The 16,203-nt window shown below is 41.1% G+C and overlaps 2 protein-coding genes across 10 annotated transcripts; both read left to right on the plus strand.

The window, feature by feature from the left end:
* Positions 1 to 764: 764 nt before the first annotated feature.
* On the plus strand, positions 765 to 8,679 carry ttll4 (tubulin tyrosine ligase-like family, member 4). 3 transcript variants are annotated; one of them, XM_049729081.2, is made up of 22 exons: positions 805 to 928; positions 1,576 to 1,618; positions 1,699 to 2,271; positions 2,652 to 3,075; positions 3,143 to 3,269; positions 3,351 to 3,436; positions 3,566 to 3,629; positions 4,530 to 4,648; positions 4,868 to 4,978; positions 5,053 to 5,129; positions 5,220 to 5,411; positions 5,495 to 5,577; positions 5,741 to 5,869; positions 5,951 to 6,073; positions 6,418 to 6,516; positions 6,814 to 6,948; positions 7,037 to 7,174; positions 7,259 to 7,355; positions 7,831 to 8,041; positions 8,159 to 8,226; positions 8,305 to 8,366; positions 8,447 to 8,679. In XM_049729081.2, the coding sequence occupies exons 3-22, from the start codon at positions 1,873 to 1,875 to the stop codon at positions 8,568 to 8,570; spliced, it is 2,868 nt and encodes a 955-aa protein (XP_049585038.1). In that variant the 5' UTR covers positions 805 to 928; positions 1,576 to 1,618; positions 1,699 to 1,872; the 3' UTR covers positions 8,571 to 8,679. The 3 variants fall into 3 exon arrangements, with proteins under 3 accessions (XP_049585037.1, XP_049585038.1, XP_049585040.1); XM_049729080.1 differs by lacking the exon at positions 1,576 to 1,618 and having other exon boundaries at positions 765 to 928; XM_049729083.2 differs by lacking the exons at positions 805 to 928; positions 1,576 to 1,618; positions 1,699 to 2,271; ... (2 more) ...; positions 3,351 to 3,436; positions 3,566 to 3,629 and adding an exon at positions 4,034 to 4,246.
* A 39-nt stretch (positions 8,680 to 8,718) lies between these two features.
* On the plus strand, positions 8,719 to 15,169 carry prkag3b (protein kinase, AMP-activated, gamma 3b non-catalytic subunit). 7 transcript variants are annotated; one of them, XM_049729087.1, is made up of 16 exons: positions 8,719 to 8,925; positions 9,263 to 9,350; positions 9,462 to 9,705; positions 10,481 to 10,544; positions 10,612 to 10,763; positions 10,853 to 10,934; positions 11,086 to 11,144; positions 11,279 to 11,324; positions 11,417 to 11,471; positions 11,547 to 11,673; positions 11,941 to 12,106; positions 12,408 to 12,445; positions 12,623 to 12,769; positions 13,070 to 13,163; positions 13,225 to 13,596; positions 14,627 to 15,169. In XM_049729087.1, exons 1-15 carry the CDS (start codon positions 8,868 to 8,870, stop codon positions 13,416 to 13,418), a joined length of 1,614 nt encoding a protein of 537 aa, XP_049585044.1. In that variant the 5' UTR covers positions 8,719 to 8,867; the 3' UTR covers positions 13,419 to 13,596; positions 14,627 to 15,169. The 7 variants fall into 7 exon arrangements, with proteins under 7 accessions (XP_049585044.1, XP_049585045.1, XP_049585048.1 ...); XM_049729088.1 differs by lacking the exon at positions 9,263 to 9,350 and having other exon boundaries at positions 9,389 to 9,705; XM_049729091.2 differs by lacking the exon at positions 9,263 to 9,350 and having other exon boundaries at positions 8,815 to 8,925; positions 9,379 to 9,705.
* Positions 15,170 to 16,203: the final 1,034 nt, after the last annotated feature.

Raw genomic sequence — 16,203 nt, forward strand, 5'->3', positions numbered from 1 at the left:
AAGTTGTGAGAAGAAAGGAGGGAGGTGAAAGACTGGAAACACTGAGGGGAATCGAATTGAATCGAATCTAATACAAAAGAATTGAATGGTCAGCACATCAACTTCACATTTCTGAGGTTCACAATTCAAAACTGGCCTCTGGCTTTCCTCTGTGAGGTTTGCATATATTCCCTATGCTTGGGTTTTCTGTGGGTACTCCTGTTTCTTCCCCATATTCCAAAAACAAGTTTGTTAGGTTATCTGAATTGTCCTTATATGTGAATAACCTGCAATGGGCTGGCACCCATTGCAGGATGCCTCTGTCAGCTTGACCTCACCTATGACCTAAGTGGTATAAATGGTTCCATAGAATAGAATACAACAGAAATAGAATAGTAGCAACATGCTTCATGAAGGAAATGCAGTACATTGTTATGTAGTAATACAGCTTCAAAGTTTGAATATTATTGGTGGAATTGGGGACCTGTAGTTAAAAAGTATGACCCAAGGTCCGCTGTACTGAAAGCAACCATAATCGCATCTTGAGAGCCCTCTGCTGGTGAACTTGCTGATCTACAATACCACGTCTAAATAAATATAATTGTTTCTTTTCAGAAAAAAATCATGATTATCGAAAATTTGTTTGGTTTTATATTTTGGTTATTGATTTTTAAATATCGAAACTAAAAAAATATATATATATTTTTATGCGCTGATCTGACGTGCGTTGACGTTGGAGGCCGGCTGAGGGCGCGCCATTGAACTCGCGAACCGGAAGTCATCAGCAGTCATAACTGCTCTGTCGCCGTGATGCGTCACTGCTCACCCGGATACTCCGGCCCCTGTCTTGTCGTCAGACCCTTGCCATGTGAAAGTGGAGCCATTCACTCCTCTTGGGGTGGAAAGAGGAACTGCCACTCATCGTGCTGGCCTCTTTCTCCACGTTCAAGTAAGTTTAATATTATTTTTCCCAACTTGTATCGAAGGCAGGGTTTTATCGTTGAATCTTTGTAACGCTGTTGTACGTTTTGCCATGGCGTAACTGTGATTATACGATTCAAAGCTAGCATCAAGTGGTTAGCTAGCTCTTCATTCTACTCTAAAAATCTGAGACACCGGTATTCGATAAAGATTTACTTTAAATACGACATCTTATCCACTTTATCGTATTTATGTGTCAAGGATAACGATGCTTTTCCCACCCCTCAAATGAACCGACTTGAAAGTGGGGGCGAACAAGTTGTCCCTTGTCATTTGAACTTGTTGGTCTTGTGCAAGTTTATACATCAACAGTAAATTTGTGTTAATATTGTCATCGCTTTCATACTCCGTGTGACTTACCCTGTATCGTGATTATCGCCTCCTATTTTTGTTTAGATAAAACTCACACTTAGCAATACAGTATCGTGCAAAGTTAAGAATTCCAGCTTTTATTTCATATTATTTACACCTAAATGTCAGGGCTTCAGACGAAAATTTTTACTTGGAGCACAGTGTAACCCCTAACTTAAAATTTTAGGAGTGCTTAAAGAAAATGTGGGGGTGCACGCTGAATTAGATTGGCAGGGTAACATTCTGCTCCGTTTTTACTTGCAGACAACAGTATGACTAGCAAGTAATGAATGTTGTGAACTTTAAGGTAATTCATTATTGTCCTTATTCGTTATAGTTTAACAAAATTTTTCCTTGTCTCCACGAGTCACTTTGTCTTCTTTGCAGGTATTTGAGCTTGGATCGCAGTGATGATTGCTGTTGCTCATCAGGACCTAGCAAGAACTTTCTATCCAAATCAATCTGGAAAATGCCCAAGTTTGACTAGTTTCAGCTGACGTCTCCAAAAACCTCAAGTGTCTTTCCAGAGGAGGATTTGTCATTGTCTCGTTTTGAAGTGCCATGCCCAGCAACAAGTCCGCAACCTGGAACGGCGGTATCACCCAGGCCTGCCACAACGCCGCCATGTCGCCCATACCATTGGTCAACATCAGCCTAGAGACAGTTGCGACTGCTCAAGTGCCTCGTCCTAAAAAAGTGCGCGCCAAACTTCCTGCCTTCTCATACGCTCAGGAGCAAGGGAATGCAACCCAGAGGCAATCCATGCCCAGTAAATCGCTAAGGTTTAGCGGCGTTCCAAGGGCAATCAAGTCAACGGGGGAAAAGCCACTTGTGAGCAGCACCATGGACACGGGTGACAATTTTTCTTCTGCCATCAAAAAGGAAATCCTCGACTGTCCGAGCGTTGACACCTTGCAACGAGTCCAAGGACGTTCTTCTATGCAGATAAACATGTTTGAGGTATAAAATATATTTAGCAGAATCTCATCTGGTACATCATCACAATCTTATAAGAGAAAATTCTGCCTTTACTGAAATCACAATGTTCCGTTTTAATTAACAGTCAGAGAGGCATTGACGTAAACTAATCCTCCACTATTTGTTAGAGATATGACCTGCTACAAAAGGTTTAATAATAATAATGTATTAGTGATTTTGAAAAAGCACGTACAACAAAGTCTGTGACTTCCATTAACAACTCAGGCTAAAGTTTCCTCCTGTTCAGCTCCTTGTTGGACAACAACAAATCTACGGAATCATTGCACGACCGTAATGATGGATGAAAGCAATACATCATTTTTGTTTTGAACGTTCATTTTGTTTGTCTCGTTTTGTTTTAGCTCGAAACTGCAGAACTCTCCTCCACACCTTCGGTGCCTCCTCTACGCCTTATTCCTATTGAATACCAAGAAACAAAGGTGGAAAAACATACCTCCAGCATTGACGCCAAAGGGGAAATGAGCAAGAGCTATCCGTTGACTATTTCCAACCAGCGGAACTCGGCAGCAAAGTTCAGTCAGACGCAAAATGCTCATGCTAAATCAGCTGCAGCAAACCATCCCCTTCAAGTCATAGGTGATTTTCCACCACAAGTTTATGTCAAGCCTCTAACACCAGTAGCTTTGGATTCAAACAAGAAATTCCCTCAAAGTCTATTGAATATAAATAGAAGCAGAAGTGGGAAGCTCAATAGTCAGATGCGGAATGGGCTCAATGTCAGTGCCACACCAAAGGATCAGCCCGGGCCGCCGGACACCCTCCCAGGTAAATAAAAGCAGACCAGTCTCATCAACACTTGGATGAAATTCTTAACCATTGCTCCATCCTTCAGGCGCTCTAATGGGCTCTGTGACCACCAAGATCTCTGCCATCCACCTGACCAAGCAGACACAAACTAGTCCTCTCACATCTTTGTGCTTGTCCCCCCCTCCTTCTCAGTCTGAGGCCACAGATGGGAGGTAATTCGAATAGCAAGTGAAGTGAATAGCTTCTATTTAAACACTCTCAAGATTGTATTTAATCCTGTATTTGTCTTCCAGCTCAGAATGCGATATGCAGGTGGATTGCAGCGGTGAGGAGGAGCTGCCTTATGAGTTGGAGACGGCCTGCAGCGATGATGATGATGGTAAAGTCATCAACGCGCACGCTTGCGATGGAAGTGCTTGCCAACTCCCTCAGAGCGCCGTCACATTACCTACAACCTGCTGGCTCTTTTTCCCCCCAGTATAATTTTTGTAATTTTGTTTTCACCCAGATTGTTCGGAGTCATCCAGTGTCGACAGCACTTCGTCCATTGCATCGGTAGTACAGATTATTGGGTGAGACTTCCTGTTATTCCTGCACACAACACACACACCAGGGTGATAATAGGTTGGGATTTTTCATCACAGTTGGTTTTTATTTAATTTTGATGTAATTTGTAAGAGCAGTTTGTTTTTATTAGGGGTGGTCCAGTACCAGGTATCAATATCGCGGCGTATTTTACACACAGCCTACATTTTTTTTTTTTTTTCCTCCCCATTTTGTGGTCATTGAACGGACATCTATTCCTACTGTCTGTTTGGTGCCCCCCGCCCCCAGTGACATACAGCATACATGCATCAGTTCCTGTGTTCATTCTTTGCATGGCTATTGTTTGATGAGGCTGAAAGCAGCAGAGTACGGTGGAAAGCTCGGTAGCATTGTGCACCACATTGTTGTCGCTCGACTGTACAAGTCTCCACCAAACACTCGTAGGTGCTTCTCCCGCGAAATAGACCACCCGCCATTGTCGGCTTTATGTGGTCATTTGGTAACCCTGCCCTCGTCTGAAAACTCAGGCTCGTAGCTCGTGCAGGTGTAGGTAACATATGCGTTAGCTGCCTCGAAAGCGGGAAGCGAAGATCCACTCGTCCTTCATCTGTTCATCGAACTTCACCTCCTACATGACTGTCATGTGAGTGCTCGTCATTTTGATTGGACAACTTTCTCTCTAGCGTGTGATCGTTATGATGGGATGGTAAGTTGCCATGGTGGAGAGAGACCCACATTATACCGTATTTTGCTGGTGGCACATATGCTCAACAGCCATGACCATAAAACTACCTGTATCAAAAAAGAAATTCTGTGTTTTGACGATGCTTAATGATGACATTAAATTGTATTTATCAGCCAAAAATTTAGGGGGACTGAAATAGATTTTAAAAGAGTTTTTAGAATTTTCATCTCTATCTTACCAGTGTTGAGGAACCCATGTCGTTGGAAGCGGAAAACAATCAGGTGCAGAAACCGGCTCTTGTTCCCAGCCTGTTCCCACTCATCCCTCCCACGCTCTATTTCAGTGCTGCCAATGAACAAGGTACAGTATGAACACACACACTTTCTGTCATAGAGATTCCTTCCTTCCTTTTCCGATTTGACACCCAAAGCTTAATCAAAGCAGCAGCACCTACCGTGACATGAAAACAGCCCTATTTAAGTGCGTTTCGTGGAGATGGCATCTTAAAGGAGGATTCCAGTTCAGTTCCAGTCGACTCCGATCTGATGTCATTTTTCTATTTGTTGTATGTCCTTGTAGTTGAATTGCTGCCTGAAGAGCAAACACGACTTTTAAAGTGGAAGATTAGCACAGTCACGCCCAATGTTGTGAGGAACGCCATCGCCAGGTCGCACTTCATGCACACCAGGAGTAGGTTGCCTCAAGTGCAGTTTTTGTGTAATTTTTCACAAGATCAAAGCACTTAACATTCAGTGTGTTGATAGAAAGCCATGACTGGTTGGGCTGCTGGGGACACCACATGAAGTCGCCTTGTTTTAAGACTCTTCTAGAGCACCAGAAGGTGAAAATTTGACGCTGTTTGGAGTCAGTCCTAAAAAGCCATATGTTTTCTCACTTAACTCTGTTTTGTCGCCTTCTGCCATTTTTTTAGTTGAACCATTTCCCCGGAACATTCCAGATTGGCAGGAAGGACCGTCTTTGGAAGAATCTGTCCAAGATGCAGAATCGCTTCGGCAAGCAGGAGTTCAACTTTATCCCTCGCACCTTTGTCCTTCCTCAGGACATCCTGCAGCTACGCAAGGCATGGAAGGACGGCTCCAGACAGAAGTGGATCATCAAACCTGTAAATTCATTATTGTTTATCAAGATTTTCCCCCCACAATTACAGACTTATTTTTCTTTAACAAGACTTTTTTCCCCCAACAGCCAGCCTCAGCCAGAGGAGTGGGAATTCAGGTCATCCACAAATGGAGCCAGATGCCACGCAAGAAGTCCCTTCTGGTCCAGAAGTAAGTCTTGGGGCCACCATTGAAAAGGCCAAAAATAATCATAATGCTAAATAACAATGGTAATATCATTATATTATTCATATTTTACCAATACTTTTGTCCATAGATACAAATAAATTTGTTGCAGTGTTTTTCTAGCAATGACAATATTTGTGTTTGTCAGGTATCTCCACAAGCCCTACCTCATCGGTGGTAACAAGTTTGACTTGCGCATCTATGTCTACGTGACATGCTACGACCCGCTCAGAATATACCTCTTCTCAGATGGACTGGTCCGCTTTGCTAGCTGCAAGTCAGTGTTTGCCAGCCTTTTAACCGAAAATGTGCAGCGGGTAACTAATGAATTAAACTTGGAACTTCTCTCTCTCGGCAGATATTCACCCTCCATGAAGACACTTGGCAACAAGTTCATGCATTTGACCAATTACAGCGTCAACAAGAAAAATTCAGAGTACCAGGCCAACAGTGATGACAAAGCCTGCCAGGGACACAAATGGTAACATTAAATGGAAGTCACATTTGCACCTTGTAACCCGGTCAGGGTGAAGAGTTGACCTAATTCTGTTATTTTAAAAATAGTTGGGGAATTTTTTTTTTAATTCATTTGCTTGTCTCCTTTTGTGTAATTACCCGGTGTGTGCTATTATATAGTCATATAAATCAATTTAATTTTAAATATTTCATTGAAGAACAACCATTTATTTCTCTGTCTACAAAAATGATTTTGTTCACACTGATGCCAGCAGTGTGTTTTTTTTTTCCACCCTATAGGGGGCAAAAGTGTTTTAAGAACTTCTGTATATGTTTAAACATAGCCTGAATACACTTGTTTATTTTCAGGGCTGTGAAGGCCTTGTGGCAGTATCTCGGCTCCAGAGGAGTAAACACCACCTTCATTTGGGAGAAGATTAAAGACATTGTCATCAAAACAATAATTGCGTAAGACAATTATCTTTTTGTTTGTTTTGTTTTACTGTAATTTATTGTATAGAATATGCCCTCGTCCATAATACACATCCCCCAAAATTACACCCCTTGAATGTCAGATTCCACTTTTATCATCTCTTTAATTCATCCAGACAATGTGACAGATTTCTTTGTTTCCCTTCTACCCGTGTAGCCCCTTAATTTGTAATATTTTTAGTGTGCGTATTATACATGAGAAATGACGCTGCTTTTAAAGATATGTTGGCTTTTGGAGGTGACTTCCTGTCTGTCTCACGGATGTGTCATCAGGTCAGAACCGTACGTGAACTCTCTGCTCAAGATGCATGTACGTACACCTTACAGCTGCCATGAGCTGTTCGGCTTTGATATCATGCTAGATGAAAACTTGAAACCCTGGATCCTCGAAGTCAACATTTCACCCAGGTAATACACACGCACATTCATTTCATTTTTCACTTTCACACGTTCTTCACTAAATAACTGACCATTATTGTTTGTTTCCATCATGCAGCCTCCATTCCAACACAGCACTAGATGTTTCCATCAAGGGCCAAATGATTCGAGATCTCTTGAACCTTGCGGGCTTTCGTATTCCTCATCGAGAGGATGTTGTCTCCTCCGGTGGAAGCACCTCCAGCTCCAACAGCAGGTATGATGAGGGAACGTGCTTTACTAGAGACTTCTATAAACTAAAATGTGTACGAATAGTTTTGTCTCCTGTGTGTGTATGTAGTTTGTGTGCTGTAAGCAAGGAGACGAGCAATTTGGAAATCTCAGGCGACGAGAAAGTGAAACGGGCGTTTTACCTCAAACAGCGCTTTGCTGATCAGGTACGCAGTCACTCTTAGGAAAACATGGAATAAAAGAAAATAAAAAACACATCATTTCACTTGCTTACCAAAGAGTGATGAGCTTAAAGATTTATAAAACGTCTTGGGTTATCATTAATATGTGTAGATATGGCAATTTAATATAACTAAATAAACTTTCCTCTATTTTATCTTCAGTTTTTATTTCCTTGGTACAGCAACAGATATACAATGGCAGATTATTAATACAATACAATTGACTGTTTTAGAAAAAGTCATTAAATTCATATTTTACGTAATTGAGTTGCATGGCCTGTCGGAAAAATGAATTGCCTACCTCTGATTTGCAGTATGGTTTCAAGTGATCCATAGGCTGACTTAGCATAGTTATCAAAATATTTACAAAATGTAATATAGATTGTGTGGATACCTAAAGTTGCAGCCAGTGACACTGTCCTCCAATACTACAGTATTCAACTTTTCTTCCTTCTGTCAGAGTCTCCTGGCGACAGTGCTGGATGTTTTGACTCCCAACGATGTCCGCGTCCTCGCCGAGAGCGAAGACGAGTTGGGCCGCCGCGGACAGTTTGAGCGGATTTTCCCATCGCCGTCGTCATCGAAATACTTGAGATTTTTCGAGTCTCCCCGGTACCTCAGCATTGTGTTGGACCAGTGGGAGCGAAAGTACGGGAACAACAGGACAAAAGGTTTGTCAGTATATTTTTAGGACCATCACCAATGGTGGAAGTTTTGTTGGTGTGATTGATCGTATTTAAACTCATATAATAATCTGATTAAACTGGGTGGATATGGTCTATGTGCAGGTATCAATCTGCTCAGGCCTTTGTGTCAGAAAGGAGTCCATCTTGGTACCGATGATCCCGCTCACATGGTAAGGAGCCAAGACCGTTTTGATCTCTATAAACGTACACTAAATTTCAAATGCTTCTGTGTTGATTTGTCCGCCTAGTGGTCCAAGTGTAGCTACTTCTCCAACTACAGAGAAGCACCCGTCACCCCTTCTAAATCCAGGTGTGCACGCCGGCTGGTGTATTTGCAACGTTATCAAATGCACACATCACAATCGAAAGGTAACTGCTCTTTTCTTTCAGGGTGGCGCTCATCCGTCAGCAACTGTCGGATGAAATGGACATGGACGAAGGCTCAGACAGTGATGCCTTCGTTGCCAGTCCCAGATTCAGTGCCGGCACTGTTCCTAACATACCTGAAGTGTAATATCTGAGATTGTAATATTTTTTTTTTTACTAACTGAAAAATGTAGCATTTTTCAAGGCCTTGAAAATATTGCTTAGAGTACACTTTGAAAATAAAAATTAATATTGAAGTAGATTGTGTGTGTGTGCGAAGTGCTGTTGCGCTTCATTTTTACGATTGGAGTCTTCCGCAATCCACCATAAGGTAACGGGGTCTGCTCAGTGTTTGCAACAGGACGTGGTTGTAAACTATTAATATCTTGGCTTTTCACTCTTGAGCGGCAGGCCTGTTTGGATAACCACATGTATTAATAGTAAGATGCTAGAAAACAGCTGTCTTTGCCTTCTGCTTACTGGACACAACATAAACCTTCAAGGTAATGTTTTTCTCTAAAATGTTCTTCTTTACATTGTGGTTTGCTTGAAAGGTATTCTATGAGCATCAAATGTGAATTTCATCACTCATTTTGAATTAGATGCTTGCCAAGAAGTTGGAGTAGGTGCATGTTTTATTGTGTCACAGCATTGATGATGAAATCGCTAAATCTCTTCAAAATGTCCATTGAGAAACATTAGTGTTAAACGTCTTAGTGGAATTATTTCCTTACACTGTTACCACAGAATTAATGTACCGGACACACGTGTTGTACAAGTCTGCGCTTCTACTGATCGATGTTTCTTGGATTTTTCACCCCGTTTTGCAATTGCAAGCAGCTGAAAGAATTGTGTTACAGCGAAGCAGTTCACAGAAACATCATCCCTTCAAACACGACAGCTTCTGTCTTGGATCACATCTGATTTTGTAAGTGGTTCTAATGTGTATGCCCTAGCTGTTTTTAGCTACCGGACCTCCCTCCCATCCTGGCTGTTGGATGTTTTCCCACCTCTCCTCCCCTCGCTGGCTCTCTTGCAGTGAATACCACAAGCCTCCCACCACTCGGTCCAGATTTAGACCTCAACTTTTCCCAGACTTTGAGGCCCAGCTTGTTGAATCGTGCTGTACTGTTCCACTTGTTCACCATATCTCGTCCTCATCATCAAGATGGGCATGGAACCCTCCAGATGTCGGCCAGTGGAACAAAGGACTTTTAGCATTGGGTTCTGATGCCAAGGAAGATTGCCTCACCACTTCTCCAATCATGGAGCCGCTTGCTGAGGTAGGACAAATTTCTTTACTACTTGTATGCCTTAGAACGGCAGTTCTCAAATGTTTTCCTGACATGCCATCCTGTTGACAAGTAATATCCTGTTGCTAGATGACTTGGCATGGCTCTCTATGAACTATGCAAACCAACAGAGCTTTCAGCAGTCTTCTGTATCCGATTTAGCCTACTAATTCCAATGGATCTAAAAGCTTTTTGTGGATTCCCTCATGTGTGGCACGTACCATAAAGGTCAAATAGCATTGTTTTACATGACCCAATAAAATGATTAGAACTTTGCTGCACACAAGTCTTTAGTGTACCATTTTTTGCTGATGCATCAACTCCGAGAGTGTAGAGAAATGGAACGTTGACTTCATTGCACAAAATTAACGAAGATCTGAATGCTAAAATATTTCCGTTAGTAATATCTCAGAAGAGACCGTAAGGGATAATGTCATCCTGGCATGCAACACACTTTGGAAATCCCTGTCTTAAATCAACAGATTGTCATAAGTGTTTAAAAGAAGTGAGCTGGCAGATGTATCAGTCAACCACTCAGGTTATCGGCACTAAGGTAAGGAGGTGAATGGTCCACTCTTCAGGTCCAAAATGCTGATTAGTAGCTCTCAGAAAATGTTCTCATATTGCTAAACCTGACCGTCTACCCGTTTTTCAGTAGCATACAACTCTGCTTGTCACTCTTCTAATGTTGCTCGTAATGACTGAGGTAGCAAAATTCCAAAACTTTTATTAGATTGAGCCGCTGCCATTTTGCTTCTTTTTGCAGGTGCCCTTATTTGAGTTGGAGCTGGACGAGGACACTGCGGCTGATGTCTTAATGGCCAACACGGGTAACAAAGATATATATATATTTTTTTTTTTAATGAGTTTGTTGATAGAGCATGTGTGCTTTGACAGGCAGTTGTTCACCTCCATGGACGGATGCTACAACTCCTTCTGCGATCCCAGAGCGAGATGCTTTTATTTACATGAATTTCATGAAAAACCATAGCTGCTATGATGCCATTCCTACCAGCTCTAAGCTAGTCATCTTTGATACTGAACTGCAGGTAGTGCAAGAGCAGCATCTAGTGAAATTTGGTCTTCCTTGGGGGAACATTTTAATTACCATATTTGTGTTTTGTGCATTTGTGTGAAGGTGAAGAAGGCTTTCTTTGCTCTGGTGGCTAACGGTGTACGAGCAGCACCCCTGTGGGACAATAAGAGCAAATGTTTTGTAGGTGAGTCGTTTTTTTTTTTTTTTTTTATGTATTCATTTATTTATTATTTATTTTATCATTTTTACCATCTTACAATAGAATATAGATCAGACCTCCATCACATGGACCATCTTTCAGAACGTATTATTTAGAACTCTTGTTTTGCATGCAGGAATGCTGACCATCACAGACTTTATCAACATTCTCCATCGTTATTACAAGTCTCCACTGGTGAGCTAATTGATGTTTCCTTTTTTGTATCTGACAAATTTTCCGGGGTCATAACATCTTGGCATGCTTTTCGGCCAGCCGTGTTGGCGGCCATGTTGTACAAGCCAGCTGATGGATATTTGTGTTGCTGACAGGTTCAGATCTACGAGTTGGAGGAGCACAAGATAGAGACGTGGCGAGGCACGTACTGTATACATGACGCAGGAATGTGATAATAGTGTCATAGAATTTCAAGTTTGCTTGTCTTCTGGACTTGCTTCCCCTCTTGGCAGAGATCTATCTGCAGTACTCCACCAACAGGCTCATCAGCATCACCCCTGAAGCCAGGTCAGAATCCCTTTGTGTTATAAATTGTCAAAGTTGCAGGACATTTGTTTAAAGAGCATATTATCCTCCTTCTAGTCTGTTTGACGCCATCTACTCACTGTTAAAGAACAAGATACACCGACTTCCCGTCATCGACCCGACATCAGGGAATGTCCTGCATATCTTGACACACAAGCGCATCCTCAAGTTCCTCCACATCTTTGTAAGCAAAACAATTAAGTTTCCCCACATGATTTACTCTTCATAGATTTTTTTTTTCCATCCTCAGTTATTCACTAGACCCGAAGAGTCTGTGGTTTTGTGCTCAGGCCAAAGCCCTGTCTAATGTAAAATGATTGCTTTGGCGCCATCTTGTGGCATGTTGGCATAAAGAACCTATAGAATGTCACCAAAACTTTATTGGAAAGTTTGATCCTACCGTATGTCATCTTTATTGTGTTTGACTTTAAAAAAATGTCTCCTGCACCAGGGTTCTACGATCCCAAAGCCATGGTTCCTGCAAAAACAGATCGGTCAGCTGGCTATCGGTACCTTTAAGGAGATCGCAACAGTGCAAGAATCGGCATCGGTCTATGAGGCCCTGAGCATCTTTGTGGAGCGACGAGTGTCCGCTCTGCCTGTGGTCAATGAGCAAGGTAGTTCGACACTCCAAAAGAACCTCTTTCACATAGAGATTGGCAACATCAGAGTCGTAATATTAGATCTGACAATTAATAGCGACCCGAAGAACATCAATGTCATGTTTCTTGGCAAGTCCTTTATTCCAGCTCTTTCCAGTGACATTGATCTTGCTAGGCTCGAAATCAAAAAGGATTTGAATTTTGTTCTCCCATCCCTCGTTCATGCAGACTAAAATCCAAAAGATATGTGGTCCGTGAGATACATTGTGTTCATCTATAATGGTGCATTCATGTTTTTTGTGTACTTCTTTCTCAGGTAAAGTGGTGGCGCTATACTCCAGATTTGATGTCATTGTAAGTTTCACAAGTTCATACTGTTCACGAGATTGTTAAAATGTTACTGCACCTTCATACATTTGGATTTAAGGCCTCAAAACTAGCAATTCTGCATCTAACCACATACAGATTTGAATGGAAATGTTCACCTTGTATAAGCATCTAATTATTATTTTTCTTTGGTCTGTTGCAAAGAATCTTGCAGCCCAGAAGAACTACAACAACTTGGACATGACCATGACAGAGGCTGTTGCCTCTAGAGCTTGCTGCATGGAAGGAGTGCTTAAATGTTACCCTCATGAAACCTTAGAGACCATCATTGACCGCATCGCTAAGGCTGAGGTAAGAAAGTCATTCTTTTGTGACTACGCAGCGACCGCTCATTTGTGGAGTTAACTACTAGAGCCTGAACTAATTATCTTTGCCTGCTGGCTGCATTGATATCTCAGACTTCAGCCCTTGAGTTACAAACAGCATTCCCCTTTGTTTGAGCCTTGAGCAGGAACACCATAGTCACAAAAGTCATAAAACAAAAACTTGAACATACCTTTTGATGAATGACTGACAGCAAAGGTCACTGACTTTTAGGAATCTGACGGCTACTACTTCCTGAGAACTTCCCTTGTGCTGTGTCTTTTCTAGGTGCATCGTTTGGTGTTGGTTGACGCCAAGGATGTGGTGAGAGGAATCGTCTCACTTTCGGACCTCCTCCAGGCTCTGGTGCTCAGCCCAGCAGGTATTGAAGCACTGTGCACCTAACCACCACCTCCATATGTGTGCCTTGCTTTCTCTCGCAGTCCCCAGTCACCCCAGATGTGTGGCTGGCCCAATCTTCATCCACAAAGGCCACGACTGGCTTCTCGTTGTCCACACATCATCTTCTCCAGTAGTGGCTTATGTTCCAAATGCTTTTTCCCATTCCCAAATGCCTCCAAACTCAAGAAAATGTTCTATTACTCTACAAAACACTTCTAAACTCAGAGACCAGTGACAGCTTGCTACCTTGATGCTACTCGACCCTTGTGCACCTTTGGCTTAAAAAAAAAAAAAAAAAAAAAAAGGGTCAATCATCATCTGCCAAAGACAGAGTCCTCATTCTGCAGCTCTTGCAAATACCTTCTTGACTCCAGCTGAAAATGTTAGCAGCTCCTCAGCCCCACACCTTGCAGGTATGAAGCCGTGAGCAAGCCCATGCTATAAGCAAGCAGTTTTTTTTTTTTTTTGCTTTGTGTCTTGAGCCTTTTTTTTTTTTTTTTTTATGGCATTTGAATTTTAGATGGTGACAAAAAGCTAGAGGACCCAAGTGCAGCAATGCAAATGAGTTTAGCAGTCTCAGAAAGGAGATCTATTTTACAGAAAACAAAAAGGGCAAACGTCTACTGCTGGGCACATGTGGTACTGCATCCTTTCCACTCATTTCTTTGTGGAGGACCATTTTACTACAACCTTTGGACTCGCTGGTTTAGGCCCTAGACACCCAGCACCTATGTCAACTCCCCCATTTTCATAGTCCCTGAACACGCTGGATGTGCTTCAGTGGCTGTATATGTTGTTCACCCAAAATTGCTGTGAAAAAGCAATTTCTTCCAACAAACAGTTCAATGTTTCATGAGCAAGATGGTCATGGGAGGATAAAAGAATCACGAGTAAATCACAACACAATAAACTCAACTTACTTTAGCAATTTAGCATTTTGTTTGGATTCATCTACAGTTTCTGGTGCTTGTAAGCAGTTTTATATTTAAATCGTTGAGTGTAATCCCAATGAGTAGAGATCCATATTTTAAAAACCATGGGTCTGTTGGGAAGAAAAAAAAAATCAAAATATGGCTGTGACTCACCCAAGGCTAAAAATAAATAGAGGCAATGTTTCTATTTCTCTTTTCTTGGTGTAAATGTTTGTCAAGCCCTGCTTATGAACAAGCTTCAATGCCGCTGCTGCTTGAGTGAAGTCGGAAAACGCATCACCATAGTGTGCAATATATTTTCAGCCATTTATTGGATGAAAACATTTGTTAGGAGCATGAAGAAAATGCCAACACAGACCTAATCATCATCAAACTGATTAGATGATCGAGCAAATTGATTTTTGAGCTTGTGCACGGAGCAAATTTAAATTCAAGGTACAAATGTAGTTTGCACATTTACAAATCCTAAATCTTGTAATTCCTCATCAGTTTGTTCATATTTCTCTTTCAGATTTTATGAATGATCTTGTTTTCAAGAGGGAGGAAAATGAGATAACTGAGAAGAGTGGACAAGTGTGACCAACCAAATCCAGGTTACATTCAGCTGGAAAATTGAGAATCAATGTGAAGAAGAACAAAAAAAAATCTGTGGACTTGATTCAACTTTCCTTTGAGACATTTTGTTTTATTGAATGAAACATGCTGGCGGACTTTGACAGAAAAGTGATCATCTCTATTCAGACTGAATTATGATGTCTTGTATTGTTGCCCCGAACCTTACAAGTGAATGTGTGACTCTGCTGTGAAATGAGCATCAACATCATGTTACATCTATGTTGTTCTTCTCCACCTGCAATGTCTTTTTTAAAATGTATTAATGTGATTTTATCTTGCAGCTAGCTTGTGTTATTTATACATAGTAGTTTAAAAAAAAAAAAATGGAGCCTGTATTTTTGAATCTCCAAGTGGCTTTCATCATACAGGGTAGTCAGCCGCTGAGGTTAAATTAATTTCTGTTCATTCAAATAAGAATAAAGGAAAGGTCTAATCTTTATTTGCCTTCTTTTGGCAGATGGTCTATGTGAGCGTGAGTTGGACTGACTGCCTTGTTTACAAGAGGAGGGTTTGTTATCTCTGACAGTTTCTTACATCCTGGTCCCATGGTTACACCCACACGCAATTCCCTGCATTAATATTCAAGATTTTTTTTAAAGGGCACAAAATGATAAAACAGTGTTATATATGTTGTAGAATTAACAAATAAAGATTCTAATTTATATCCAATTATATTGTAATACCCCTCTGATGTGTTTATATTTATACTGCTATTATTATCAGTCACACAAAGAAATCTTACAGAATAAAGAAACTAATTTAGTTATAAAACAGACATTGGACGATATGTCATTTTAAATCAAGGAGTAATGGGAATACATTGGCTCCATTCTTTGGACAAACATAAGAACCAGTCAGTCACTCAGCCAGACTTTCATTTGTTCGTAAATGTCTTGACGTGATGTAACTTTTGAAATTGTGTCAACCACATGATCAAGACACCATCCAGCTGCTGATGCCGACTGCAAACACCTACGACCATGGATCCAGCGTTCAGGTAAGAGTCTGTCTAATGAATTCATCAAGTGGTCATTTTTATGTGTTGTGATATGGACTCAAATTTCTATGCGCTTGATATACATATATATGTACTATATACATATGTATATATACAATATATTTACACATAATATAATATTGTGTGTGATGCAAGTCATGTGAGTAACCCAAGATGGTGGTGGGCAGGTCCAGGTGAGTTAAAATCACAATTTAATAACACTAAATGTTTTGTTTGGCACGAGGAGGAGGTTTGACCAACACGCTGCGTGTAAATATAAAAGCTCTAAGGTCACTGAGGTGTAGAGAAGTTGGAAGCATATCCACCTCTGTAATTCTTTTTGTGTTCTTTGGTGACCAAAAGAAATGGATTAATTAAACTTTCCTTAGTTTGATATGAAGCAAAATGGACACTACAGAGAGTCCTACAACAAAACAACGGTGAGCAGATTTTTTCTTTTTTTTTTTCTTAGGTGA

Source organism: Syngnathus scovelli, chromosome 8 (genome assembly GCF_024217435.2).
Source record: "Syngnathus scovelli strain Florida chromosome 8, RoL_Ssco_1.2, whole genome shotgun sequence".
In the NCBI taxonomy this organism is placed as follows: domain Eukaryota; kingdom Metazoa; phylum Chordata; class Actinopteri; order Syngnathiformes; family Syngnathidae; genus Syngnathus; species Syngnathus scovelli.

What these genes read in the sequence shown, in the direction of transcription:
- ttll4 (XM_049729080.1), top strand. Translation starts at nt 1,873, where the DNA reads ATGCCCAGCAACAAGTCCGCAACCTGGAACGGCGGTATCACCCAGGCC. An exon ending in GCACTTCATGCACACCAGGA is followed by an intron (nt 4,979 to 5,052) that starts GTAGGTTGCCTC and finishes GTGTGTTGATAG; the next exon opens with AAAGCCATGACTGGTTGGGC. An exon ending in GTCCGCTTTGCTAGCTGCAA is followed by an intron (nt 5,870 to 5,950) that starts GTCAGTGTTTGC and finishes CTCTCTCGGCAG; the next exon opens with ATATTCACCCTCCATGAAGA.
- prkag3b (XM_049729086.2), top strand. Translation starts at nt 9,175, where the DNA reads ATGTACCGGACACACGTGTTGTACAAGTCTGCGCTTCTACTGATCGAT. An exon ending in ACCGCATCGCTAAGGCTGAG is followed by an intron (nt 12,770 to 13,069) that starts GTAAGAAAGTCA and finishes TGTCTTTTCTAG; the next exon opens with GTGCATCGTTTGGTGTTGGT. An exon ending in TCTGGTGCTCAGCCCAGCAG is followed by an intron (nt 13,164 to 13,224) that starts GTATTGAAGCAC and finishes TTTCTCTCGCAG; the next exon opens with TCCCCAGTCACCCCAGATGT.